General features: G+C 37.2%; 3 protein-coding genes across 3 annotated transcripts; all 3 read left to right on the top strand.

Annotated features, from left to right (window-relative positions):
• Nucleotides 1–986: 986 nt before the first annotated feature.
• Nucleotides 987–3675, top strand: LOC146385653 (ecto-ADP-ribosyltransferase 5-like). The gene is made up of 5 exons (XM_084931478.1): nucleotides 987–1076; nucleotides 1243–1328; nucleotides 1422–2140; nucleotides 2699–2746; nucleotides 2862–3675. Exons 2-5 carry the CDS (start codon nucleotides 1269–1271, stop codon nucleotides 2926–2928), a joined length of 894 nt encoding a protein of 297 aa, XP_084787604.1. The 5' UTR covers nucleotides 987–1076; nucleotides 1243–1268; the 3' UTR covers nucleotides 2929–3675.
• Nucleotides 3676–3972: 297 nt separating this feature from the next.
• Nucleotides 3973–6000, top strand: LOC146385652 (ecto-ADP-ribosyltransferase 5-like). The gene is made up of 4 exons (XM_084931476.1): nucleotides 3973–4288; nucleotides 4391–4486; nucleotides 4575–5293; nucleotides 5536–6000. Exons 1-4 carry the CDS (start codon nucleotides 4259–4261, stop codon nucleotides 5603–5605), a joined length of 915 nt encoding a protein of 304 aa, XP_084787602.1. The 5' UTR covers nucleotides 3973–4258; the 3' UTR covers nucleotides 5606–6000.
• A 2115-nt stretch (nucleotides 6001–8115) lies between these two features.
• cldnd1b (claudin domain containing 1b) lies at nucleotides 8116–12492 on the top strand. Its single transcript, XM_084931474.1, has 5 exons — nucleotides 8116–8277; nucleotides 8595–9049; nucleotides 9365–9466; nucleotides 9665–9802; nucleotides 11098–12492. The coding sequence occupies exons 2-5, from the start codon at nucleotides 8824–8826 to the stop codon at nucleotides 11316–11318; spliced, it is 687 nt and encodes a 228-aa protein (XP_084787600.1). The 5' UTR covers nucleotides 8116–8277; nucleotides 8595–8823; the 3' UTR covers nucleotides 11319–12492.
• Nucleotides 12493–13298: the final 806 nt, after the last annotated feature.

Below are 13298 nucleotides of genomic sequence, written 5' to 3'. Positions count from 1 at the left end.
CACACACACACACACACACACACACACACACACAGGTTTCCACCTCATGCGAGGACCAACTTTTTGATCATCACTTGTTGGGACCTTTTTAAAAGCTCTGGAGGCATGTTAAATCGAGTACACCAAACATGTCTTTGTTAGCTTATTCACAACTTTAAACATCTGAATTGAAGTCATGTCTGGACCACCAATCCTGAAATCACTTTACTTTGTAACTTTGTTTTATTATAGCTATATTTATTTATTTAGCTTTAGTCTAATTTTAGTTTACTAAATATCATAAGATTACAATAGGTTTAGTCAGCTGAACCTCCCTCCCTACCCTGGGTGGATCAAAATGTTTTTGTCTAACTTTACTACACAAGGACTTCCAAACTCGTCCTGCCTTTCTACACAACTTCATTAGTTATAATGGAATCTTATCTCTCCAGAACAATTTTATCGAATTTTTAAGTGTCATTACATTTCATCATAGTTTTTGTCCTCGTGAATTAGTTTTAATTTAGTTATCATCTTCTTTTCATCATTACTAATACTATTATTCAACAAAATTATCACTCACTGACTGTCTTCTAAACCTGACATTGCGTGAGTCCACCTAATAGTAGCCCAAATTGAAGAGTTTAGTAATAAAAAGTGCTGTCAAAGTGCTCTGCCGACCTGAGTTTTAGCAAACAGTAACAAATGCAATTTTGTAGTTAACCCCTTTCTTTGGGAAAAAGTACAAAATTTAAAAGTGGGCATGGAACTGCTTGAGGGTTTGTTTTTGTTTTTTTAATTTTAGAAAAAGTCTACATTGAAGAAGTACTGTGGGACTTGGCCTCATCAGTTATGCCAAAAAAAAAAAAAAAAAAAAAGGAGCTTACAGGAACTCAGTAGCTGAGGCAGAACCAATAAGGGGACACCATTTCCCACAGTGACAAGTTACAATCTTCTACAGGAAAAACTGTAGAGCTGCATTGTAGGATAACTTATTTTACTCCCCAAAGCGTGTTGTGCTCATTGCTGCTCAGAAATTGGATAGACTCTTTTCTGTGAGTTGCTAAGACAAGTTTTTTTTTTGGTTCTTGCTCCAGGTATGTGATTTTCTGTCTTTTCAACATTTAAATTTTTAAGTTGACATATTCCAAGAAAACCAAACAAATATTAGATTATTTACATCTTTCCAAATCCAAGTTGACTGTGAAAAGTGTTGAAGAACTTTTTTCTACCCACATTTGATCCTGCAATGCTTTCTTTTAGTCTCTAGAAAAAGAAGTGGATAAAAAATGGAGTACAGAAGAAAAGTGCTTCTTGCTACAATAATTTTCAGAGCTGTCTGCTACAAAGTAAGAAATGTGTTTCATACAAACAAATTTTAGAAGGTTTGAAAAATTATTCACTAAATAATGAGTTTTTAATGTGATACACCTCAATTAAAGGTGACCGCACAGGATACAAGAGTACTGGATGTCCAAAAGACCACAGATGTTGTGGATGACCAGTACAAAGGATGCCGTGAAGAGGCCATGAAGAAGTTCATTGAGTCAGGCGTGTTAAAACAAGAACTAAACAACAGTGAAGGATTTCAGAAAGCGTGGAACAAAAGTATCGAGTGTTCAAAACAGATTCCAGGAGGAAGAAAAGAGCATAGTGCTGCACTTTCAGTCTATCTTAAAGGAGACCGGCCTTTCATAAACACACTGAACAAAGCAATAGAGACAATGGGTGGAAATGTTAACGTCTATGAAAACCACTTCCACTTCAAGTCTCTTCATTTCCTGCTGATGGACTCCATGAGGCTGCTGAAGCCAAAGGAGTGCAAGAACTTTTATGTTCTGCTAAGTGGTCAAAACCAACCACAGAAAGGCTCCACAGTGAGATTTCCAAGTTTCACCTTGGCTCATTCAAACTATGAAGAGCCAAACAATTATTATGATCTGTTTGAGGACATCATTTTAAATATCAAATCTTGTTTCTTTGTCAACCTGGAAGAACACACTTGCACTAAAGCAGGGGATACATTTCTCTTATCTCCAGCAGAGGTTTTCACTGTGGATGGCGTAAATAGCAAAACTGTGGAGGATGGTGAAGAATATGTTGAGATTGTTTTGAAACATTCAGGACTGAAAAGCTCACACAACTGTTTTATCTTTCCGAGGTAAGACACATATTATCTCAATTAAAGTAAAATATTTTGTAGGTTCACTTCCCAAACATTAAACTTTGAAGTGCTTAAATAATTTTCATTGTGGTGTTAAACACACAAAGGAAATAAAAACATTTAACTTGTCCAAAGTACATATAAGAAAAATACTTCACAAGCCACACAAGAAAATTGTAAAATATACTTATTTGTCTCAATAGGTATTTAATTTTTTTTTTTTTTTTTAAATGTAGCTGAACACTTCTAACAAGCGGGGAAAATAATTGGTGTTGTATAAAACAGCCTGTTGCTCCGTTACAGGATGTAACAAATGCTGTAAATACAAAGTAATGACTGGATTATACTCGAGGTTTTGATAAACTTAAAGATTTCCCAGCTGGAAAGCATGAGGTGACATAAAAAGTGAAAAAACCCAAACAGGATTATAAAACCCTGGTACGGTTTTGGATGTGGTTTGAATAGTTTGGCCTTATAATGCTGACAGCATTAGTAAACGAACGCACACATCAGCACATTTCGCTTAAAGTATTACATTCTGCTTATACAATTCAGGGTCTCAGGAGAACTGGAACCTTTCACAACTGTCACAGAGAGAGATAGGTAAATTATTATTATTACTGTTTTATTTCCATATCTACAGGCCGGACAAGTGGCAGAAAATGGATGGATGGCTGTTACACTAATCTCTTTCTCTACTTTGTTTCCATGTCTTCAGGTCTCCTCCAGCTGTTGTCTCCACCCTGTGGCTTGCAGCCTTATCTTTGTTTTCTTTAACTGTTTAGCAAAAACAGTTATCATTTAGAGTTTTATCATCTACAATGCTGCTTTGTTTATTCTTACAGTTGTTTGGCATTTTGTCTGGCAGATTGTGCTATCTGCCAAATAAGATGTTGCATTAGGCTACCAAAATATAATCAAATATTGTTTTCTTTTTCTGTCATATGTTAAAATTATAGGCTGAATTCATGGATAATATGCGTTATAATTTCAATGATTCTTGTTAAGCATTGTGTGCCTTTAAAAGGATGATAAGAAACAAGAGATGGGAATAACTTGCAGCTTTTCCCAGCTGGATTCAGACTGGGTATTCTGGAGTTTATGGTGGCAGCTTTAACTCCCACAGCCGGAGTGTTTCCAGGATTTTGTCAACGGGCTGGCACAAGAAGACCAAGAACAAGGCAGGGTGGCACATAGAAAATCAGAACATTTATTAAAAATTTATAAAGGGGTGCAGAAAATTGGCATAAAATACACTGGGTTCAATTTTCAGGCTCCTGAGCACAGCCAATGCCGCCTATTAATGAACTGTGACTGTGATAGAAAAACTGAAATTTTCTATCCATAAAACTAAATTCAACATCAATTTCTTTATTGAACTTTCTCTCAACATTAGTGAACTTCTTCACTTTTTACATTTTCCTCAGTGACGATTTTTCAGGGAGTGGATTTTTACGATAAACATGCCGTCAGTGTGTTTCCTGAGTTAGTCAGCGATTATCTTCCTGCTTCTAAAGAAACCACACCTTGATTTCCATTTCTCTGACAAATAAAGAGCATATAAAATGTAAAATGCTTTGCAATGAATTTAATCTTATCACACAGACATTTCAGACATCACAAAGTTTTTTTTTTCTTATGTTACATTTGAAAACATATTACATCGCTGGTCCAGCAGCAGGGCGATAACTACTGTCTAAATGTAACACTCATCATCAAGCTACACATCAATGAAATAAAAGCTGATTGTGCACGCACACACACATTCGCTGTAAAGGCTAAATGTTATTTATATTCATCTGTGAGGCTCCAGTTCATTTTTTATAAAGTCTGCATTGAAGAGGTACTGAGGTATTTGCCCCCATGAGCTATACTGAAGCCATGCTAGATCAGAGATATAAAGATAATTTATGGCCGAGCTTAAAGGGGCTAAACCTGAACCAGCTTACAGGAACACAGTAATGTTCCTCACTAAAGCAGAAAGCAGAAAAAGTAACTGAACAGCAGGTCCCCCAGTGACAAGTTACTTTCTTACACAGGAAAGACTAAAGGGCTGCACTGTATGATAACTTGTTCCAGTTCCTCAAACTCTTGCTTTCGCTTTCCTGCAGTTTGATGGGCCCCTTGCTGTTCTCTCTGCTTCAGGTAAGTTTTTAGTCTTTTCAGTCTTTTAGATTTTGTCACTTCCAAGTTTCTGGACCATGTAAAGTGTTACTGAACTTTCTCTATCCATATTTGATGTTTCAGGGCTTTCTTGCACTCTGTAGAAGACAAAGACGCCAAAAAATGGAGAACAGAAGAAAAGTGCTTGCTGCAATAATTTTCACAGCTGCCTGCAGCAAAGTAAGAATCGTGATTCAAACAAATATTAGAAAGTAAGAAAAATTATAAATTTAAAAATGGGTTTTTAAATGTGATATATCAATTAAAGGTGACCGCACAGGAAACAAGACTACTGGATTTTCTAAATAGCACAGATGTTGTAGATGACCAGTACAAAGGATGTGGTGAAGAGGCCATGAAGAAGTTCATCGAGTCAGACGTGTTAAAACAAGAACTAAGCAGCAGTGAAGGATTTCAGAAAGCCTGGAATGAAAGTAACGAGTGTTCAAAACAGATTCCAGGAGGACGAAAAGAGCATAGTGCTGCACTTTCAGTCTATCTTAAAGGAGACCGGCCTTTCATACTAACACTGAACAAAGCAATAGAGACAATGGGTGGAAATGTTAGCATCTATGAAAACCACTTCCACTTCAAGTCTCTTCATTTCCTGCTGATGGACTCCATGAGGCTGCTGAAGCCAAAGGAGTGCAAGAACTTTTATGTTTTTCAAGATGGTCAAAACCAACCACAGAAAGGCTCCACAGTGAGATTTACAAGTTTCACTTTAGCTTATTCAAACTATGAAGAGCTAAAGAGACTTGAAGATGTCAATGAGAATACTATTTTAATTCTCACTTCTTGTTTCTTTGTCAACCTGAAAGACTATGTGTGCGGTCAAGAACAGGATGAAATACTCTTATCTCCAGCAGAAGTTTTCACTGTGCAACGAGTAGAGACAAGAACTACATGGGATGATGACGAATACCTTGAGATTGTTTTGAAACAGTCGGGACTGAACAGCTCACACAACTGTTACATCTTTTCACGGTAAGATTCATATTCTCTCAAGTAAAGTGAGTTTTTTTGTATATTCATTCTTCAAATATTAAGCTTGGAACTGTTAGTTGAACTAGTATTTAAATATTTAAAGGAGATACAAACATGTCACATGTGCCAATTCGATATAATAAAAATATAATAAAAATACTTCACACAAAAGAAAGCAAATTATTATTATTATTAGTAGTAGTAGTAATAATCTGTCTCTCTGCTTTCTTCCATGTCTTCAGGTCTCCTCTAGCTGTTGTCTCCACCTTGTGGCTTGTATTAGTGTTTGCAGCCTTATCCTTATCTGTTTAGTAAAAACAGTTATCATTTTCTACAATACTGATTTGCTTATTTGTGTAATTGTTTTGCATAGTTTATATGGCAGAATGTGGTATCTGTGAAATATAATCAAATATAGTTTTCTGGTTCTGTTGTGTTATGAAGTCATGTGATTGTATGTCAACAATGGTGATTGGATGTCTAAAGATAAAAGTGAAAGAGGGGAGATGCAAATGGGTAAATGAGTATGAAAAGCGAGCTTTTCTCCTGTTAAATTGCTCTAATAAAATATCCAGAATTCAAAAAGTCTAAATTGTGGACATTTGTTTTGTTTTTTTTGTTTTTTTAAAAAGTAAAGATAAGTAAAATAGGATACCGGGCCTGCAAGGCTACCTAGGGCCAGATACTTTATCAGAGTAGGCAGGATAGAGAGGCAGTTAGAACTGGGTGAATACTTTCACCCTTTGGCTCCATCCTAGCTCTGCACTGCCTGCTGGGTAGTATCGATGGGATCAGAGACTAGACTTTTTAAACAGAGAGCCAGTCCAGATGTTAAGTACTCGGTTCCACAGATCAACACAATGATGTGACAGACAGATAACATCATACAGAAAATAATTACTTCAAGTTATTACTGCTAAAGGTGGCTTCTAAATACTGGGTTTATTTGTTTTTGCATGTAATTGTGCCCAAAATATCAGTAAAATAAATACCATTGGTAAAGTTCCACATATACTGAGTATTAATGAATCTGCTCTCACTGGTTAGTTGAAATAATTTTTAGTTCAAACCTCTCACAGGATCACATCATTTTTTTCTTTTACACAAATAAGCCCACTAGTTTCAAGTTACTAAACAAAACAACTAGGATATAAACTTTGTACAATTTGTTGCAAATATTTAGACTTAGTGTTTTAAGAAAACATTTAAAACTCTCAGAAAGCATTAATGTAAAAATATAATGTGTTAGATATAACCCCGATAAAAAAAATGATGCCTTTTATTGGGTCTCTGTGCAGCTTGATGTGAAGGGTCACGTTTAATCTTTAGGAGAAGGCATTATGTGTCATTCCTGTTAGAAGTTCATAAAGACACCACCACTACATGTTAGAGTGCAAACTTAATCTTCAGCCAGGTAACTTAAAGCAGTTTGGTAAAGCAGGAAAAATATCTCCCATGAGGCTCCTTGCTTGTTTTCAGGCTGCTTGTCCCAGGCTGCACACATGTGGTTTGATGTAGCCTGTTTTAAATGATAGCCCTCCTTGAGACAAACACCTTAGACTTTTTGACTGATTTTACCTCTTTTGCCACCAGGGATCTGGAGTCCCATGAAAAATATATCACTTTCGACCCCGCCACTTTAATACTGCAAACATGGATCAATTTTCTGTTTAGAAAGAAGATGAGAAGATGTTTAGAAGATTGATGAGATATGTGTTATCCATTTATAGTGTTATTATTATTTTTACATTGACTGGTACATATGTGTATACTTTTTGGATGTAAGTAAATTTAAATTCTAATCTATTAAATGGTGTAAAAGAAAAGAAAAACTTGTATTTTTATATAAAGTATTGGCAAATACAACTTAAATAATTATTTGGATATTAATTTTCCAACAAAGTCTAGCAAAATAAAATATGTTTCTGATTTGAGACCTAGTGACGCAGTCACAGTGTGCAAAATATATGCAGAGCAATGCACACTTGCACTGCTCTGTTTATGTGGCTTATAATGACAATGTATTATTATTACAAAAGACACCTCACCTACTTGAGGTATCAGTGGGGCTGGCTCATGTCAGGACTATGGGTATGGGAACAGCTAAGACTGAGCCAGTGGTTTGGTCTGGCAGCAGGTCAGATGATGGAGGAAAAAGTGATTTACTATTCATATGTACAAAGGGTCTGCCAACACCAGTTACATGTTGGGTTAAATAACACACAAACACATTATTTTCTGTTCAGCATGTTGAAGCATGCTAACTAAGACTAGAAACGTTTTTGTGTGTGTGTGTTAAAGTTTTTTAGGAGTAAAATTGAGGTTTTACCAACTGCATACATATCTGTGACTATTCCTGAACCTAAACAGTTTGTGTCAAGGCAGTGTTGGTTGGGAGCACTTTGAGATGACTGTTCTTGTGACTTGGTGCCATACAAATCACATTTAATTGAACTAAACATAAATTGAATAGTGTCTGGTCTCCTAAACATTTGATATGTGTGATGCAATATCTACCATAACCACGACAATTAAAAGATTACATTTATAAATAAGTGTAGTTTCAAATGTATTATGTAATATTTATAATTGTTATAGTTTGTAGGCACTTCGCTTGGTTATGGTTTCTACATTCAGTTTCCAACGCTCCTATCTTGCGTTAGTCAGATTCATTCATAATTAAAACATATTTTATACTATGAATTATGATTTTTTTTTTATGACTGAATCTGGCTGATTGCAATTAAAGCGTCACCCTTTCCACAGATATCGCGACAATACTGTTATTGCGAACTCTTTTAGCTGGGATTATCATATCAGATTTCGCGACACCTCTCCTCCGAAGCAGACGGTGGCCATAATGCACAAACTCATTCCATCAAACAAAGAAGAAAAAACAGGCGAAGAAGAAGGCGGAGGTCAGCTACAAATTGATAGAGCAGAGAAGATAAGGCTATAACTGGAAGGTTTTGGCCAATAATGAGGTAAAAAAAAAAAAAGAGCTCGAGTGAAATCTGTAACATTCAGGTGTCTGTTAAATAACTCGATAATGTCGCACTCTGCTGCAAGAAGCTATGTTTAGCGTTAGCTGGCAAGTAGGATGCTAACTTCCTGACACAAGTGAGAAAGCTGTCTTTGTTATTGTTAGCAATGTGAAGCAGAGTTAACGTTAATAACATTAATTATGAGTACAAAGCAGTTATGATCACTAATTACAGGCTAATTAAGCTACAAGCGACGCTAACCACCTCGTATTGCGTACTTGTTGCTTATGTATTTTTTATGTTGGATTCCTCGGCAGGCTGTGAACGCTTCTGTGGACCTAATCGAAACTGCAGCAAACATGCAGCTTAACTGAAGAAAGCACAATGCTCGGATACTGTGACACTTCCAGTGCCTACTGACCACATGCCGTGGAGCCAAAGCAACAAGCCGACATCTAATTGTTAGCCTTCCATCTCAGGAAGCCAAACCTCATTTGACACTGCAGACTGTGTTTGTTCTCCTAAGGAGCTGTCTTCTTCTCTACCATGGTGGATAACCGGTACGCCACAGCTCTGGTTATCGGCTCCGTGCTGAGCCTGCTGGCCACGGTGTACCTCTCCGTGGCTGTGGGGACTCAGCACTGGTATGAGTACAATACCCCAGAAGTTAATAATACAACGCACAGCGAACCCGTATTCCCCAACGGCACTCGGGCACTATGGTGGAGGTGTATCCTGGTAGCCAGCCCCTCATACTGGTTCAAATCTCCAGGTATTACTCACAGTGGCACACCTGTTCAGCGTCCTCACTGACCAATACTTTGTTTGATGATAGTGCTGCCTTCTAAATTTAAGAAGAAAATCTGGAACAAGATCATTTGTCTGTTAAACTCCATTTTTAACTTTAAGGAATTTTATTTAGATTAATTCTGCACATTGATTTACGTCACTGACTTTTCTGCACTCAGCATTGGTTTAACCAGTGCACGTGATTGTTATAATGCCCAGTCCCGTGTTAAATGCTTTACATTGTTAATTAATGAGAAGACTTAGTTGGATTTGTGTTCTCTGACTTTTTTGGCTTTAGATCGCAAGATGGAAACCCGCTGTTCAAGCTTTAGTCTTTCTGATCAGTTAGGTACAAAGTATAAACCTGGAAATGAGGAAGAAGAAGACCTGCTAAGAACATGTGAGTGTGTCCTTACTCTCCCTCAATCTATCCAGGGAGACCTGTAGTTCATAAAATATGTGGGGTTTTTTTGCATTTTACTGAGCGATTCTTACATTTTTTAACCCATCTTGGTCACTTCTGCTCCCTTCACTGTCTTTACTTGCACATCATTTGTTAAACATTAGAAAGTATTAACCTGTAATGATTGTTGTGCAGACTTGTGGAGGTGCCAGTTTCTGCTGCCCTTGGTGTCTCTGGCGCTGGTGTTCCTCAGTGTCCTCGTTGGGGTCTGTGCCTGCTTGTGCCGCAGCTTTACCCCGACCTTCTGTGTGGGAGTGCTCCATCTTCTTGCAGGTGAAAGAAACACACACATTTACAAGTTTTTTTTAAAGAGAGCATAAAAACTATAATATCTTGCATTTTTTCTGAACTGACAGTTTAATTTCTTACTATTTTTACTGCATGAGTAATGTTGACAAAAACTAGTGGCACAATCAGTTCTAGGTCAAGCAGACTCCCATGAAAACATACAGATAGTATCTTAGAGTTTTTGAGGAGTGAGAATATTATTTGGCTTAAAGTCAGTCTCCTTAGCTGCTTGGATTGCCATGGTAACTTGGTTCAGAGCAGGTTAATTTTTAAACTTTCGTTTTAAAATTAGTTGGAAGGATAATATAGTCAGCATTTCTTTTGTTTTATTTACAGGATGCCTTAAATGTGCTGAAGGAATAAATTATATATACACACAACATTAGAGTTTTACTTTACTAACACCTCCAAATGAAGCCAGTTGTAAAGTTACAGCAGCTCAGACTGTACTGTATAAATGAATGGTTGGTCCTTATCTGCTGCTGAATGTCATTTACACAGCTGGACTTGCAGCTACTGGCATGCAGTTTTGAACTTACAAGTTACAGGTGCATTCAATTCAATTAGTGTCTCATTGATTCCTCCTGTGACTTTCCAGCTACTTGTTTACTTAATTTATCAGTGAGAGAAAACAATCATAGCATCGGTATGATTGTCACCAAGTTCCTGGAGGGAGTTTGTTGAAACTATTGGAATTGACATGAGGGAAGAAGTGGAAAAAGTTGAGGGACAAATATGTTTGCCCCATAAAAAACTGACCATAATAAAGAGTGGGGACCCGGGAGGGGAAAAAAGTCTCAGAATTCTGTTTGTTTTCATCTTGGCTGGCAGTGCATGTAAAACCCTTGGACACGACCACACGGCAATTAAGAAATAATGCACTTGCCCCAGGACAAATGCCAGCACCAATGTCAGCCAGGTTACATTGCAGTCTCTACAAAGATTCACAACAGAAGTCAAAATGTATGCAAATCATCCAAAATCAGCGGTGCTTATTCCTAAGGCTTTGAGACTGACGACCCTTGAGGGTCCCCAGAACCCACTTTGAAAACCACTGCACAGAACATTTGTTCAACAAAAAACTTCCCTCTGCTTTCATTCATTTACTTTGGTCTTAGCCAGAGTACAATGAAGGTGGAGTTCATCTGCTAGATTTGTTTCTGCTTTGCATTAGAAGCTTAGTCCTTTTTTTTTTTTTTTTTTTAAGATCCAAATGACCACAAACATAAACGTTTACACGATCTCATCCCGTTCCTTCATCGCTGCTTTTGACTCCTCAGGTCTGTGTTCTCTGGGCACCGTCTGCTGTTTCCTGGCCGGGGTGGATTTAGTCCACCAGTATTTCCCTCTGCCTGATGGGGTGGAGGGCACCCTGGGCTGGTCTCTTTACCTTGCCCTCATATCCTTCCCTCTGCAGATGATGGCAGCTGCTCTGTTCCTGTGGGCGGCCAAAAGTCACCGCAAAAATTACACTCGCATGACCGCTTACAGGGTAGCGTAAAAGAGAGACTGACAATCATACAGTTTAAGACAGCTTACGGGTTTCATTACGTCCTCAGAAAATGGTTTCCTGCTAGGAGAGGATGTAACAAGGATAAAGGGTGCTTTTCACTTCATCTGTAACAGAATTTTCACACTTAAAAAAGGAAAGAAAAAAAAACGAATTTACAGTATCTCAGACCTGTAGAAAGGAGTGGTGTTTTAATACCATTTGAGTTATTTCACCAGTGCTTTTTTCTTGCATTTCTAACCTGTGTTTTACCCAAAGCATGTTCTTAATGGTTTTAATCTTTAAGGGTTGCAGATCACTCACTATTTCTGGTGTTAACCATGTTTTTTTGTGCATTATTTTATTGCCTTCTTTTTGGTTGCCATTTTCTTCTGAAGCTGCTCACCACATTGCCCTTAACTTCACACCTGGAGTTATCCAGGACATGGTAGCTTTCTCTGTGCATGAAAAAATATTAAACAAGAGTTTATTTTATTTTATTTGTTTTACGTTTTTTTTTACTGCAGTTCTGTTTTTGCATAATTTAAAATATCCAGCCTGTGCATGCCTTTTTATCATCGTCTGTGGTGATTGTTCATTTCAGCCTGTGGTATTTTCCAAGTGTCATCACAAATGTGACCACTCATCTGTCGCCTGTGTTTGTAGATGTATTAATTTAGTTAGTTTGAATATTTAAAAAGAAAAACAAAAAAGCTAAAGTGATGCCACACAAACCTGTGACCTTAAGCCCCAAATGATCTGCTATACTGCCATTTTACAGAGGGTTTGCTGCTCAACACCACCTAAATGTTTGCAGGCTGGTGTTTAAGTCGGTTCTCCCATCCTTTCAAACAGTTACTTGTCTGACTGGTTTGGTAAGCTTTCAGATGTTTACTGTTGGTACAGTATGTCAGCGTTTCAGTGTGACTTTTTAAAATAACAATCAAATTTTCCAAAAAGTTCAAATCCTCTTGAATCTGTGACCACTTACACATTTTTGTGTGTATAAAAGTCCAAAATGAGTAATATGTCAGCACTAAACAAAACAAACTGTAATGTTTTGTGTCAGAATGATTTGTTACATGTCTGACGTGTATACACTCTGGCTTTTTGTAAATGTTTTTATGTATCCAGAAGCACACTGTACTGATTATGTCTTAATAAATTTGCCATTTGCTGACTTTTATCTTTGTTTCATGTAATCCCTTTTAACCTCCTAGGACCTGGCGTTCACATATGTGGACATCACATTTTGGGTTGTCTAGACCAAAATACTAAATTTTGCTCTACAAGGGCCTGATATCCACTTACGAGGACATTATACTGCCATTGTTCTATTGAAATTTAAAATGAATGACCTCTTATGCGGATCTAATTTTTCTCAGAAACAAAAATCAGGTAAAAAAAAAAAAAAAAAAGATCAGGTAATTCTGTTTTTACATTCATCAGATCCTAATCAGCAAACAGAAATTAAAAATGCATGCCATGAAAGAGTTTGGGTCTTAGGAGGTTAAAGGAGATGAGTAAAGATGATGAGTTCTTACTTGCAAGCTTACAATGTCTTGTCTTGTCTTACACATCTTCAGGAAGAACAATGGCAATTTTATATATTTTGTGAAAACAACAAAAGAAAATTTGAAAAAGAAAAATGCATTCCTATAGAGTGTGAAAAAGAAGGGTTTTTCAAGACCCTTTTCAAGATCCAATTGATCTCAGGTCAGCAGGCAGCTTGCTCCAAAGAACAGGACCTACAGCTAATCCTACAGTGTCAGATTTTAATGTAAGTAGTTAAAAAAAGTGTTTGCACATTTGGAACTGATTGTAGAAATATTTAAGATATTGCCAACTGATGATCTGAGAGGTGTCGGTCATCTGTTTCGTCCACAGTTGACAAGAATCGCTTCTCATCCCAGAGTTTTAGTCAGATTTCACTCAAAGTTGCACACCGTGACCACTTAATGAGTCTTCATCTGAACTGTGCTCAAGGTCAAA

Source organism: Perissodus microlepis, chromosome 6 (assembly GCF_051167445.1).
Source record: "Perissodus microlepis isolate ML-2025 ecotype Zambia chromosome 6, ASM5116744v1, whole genome shotgun sequence".
NCBI classification, from domain to species: Eukaryota; Metazoa; Chordata; class Actinopteri; order Cichliformes; family Cichlidae; genus Perissodus; species Perissodus microlepis.
Note: the sequence above shows the minus strand (reverse complement) of the source record. Positions and strands in the feature narration are given on the sequence as shown.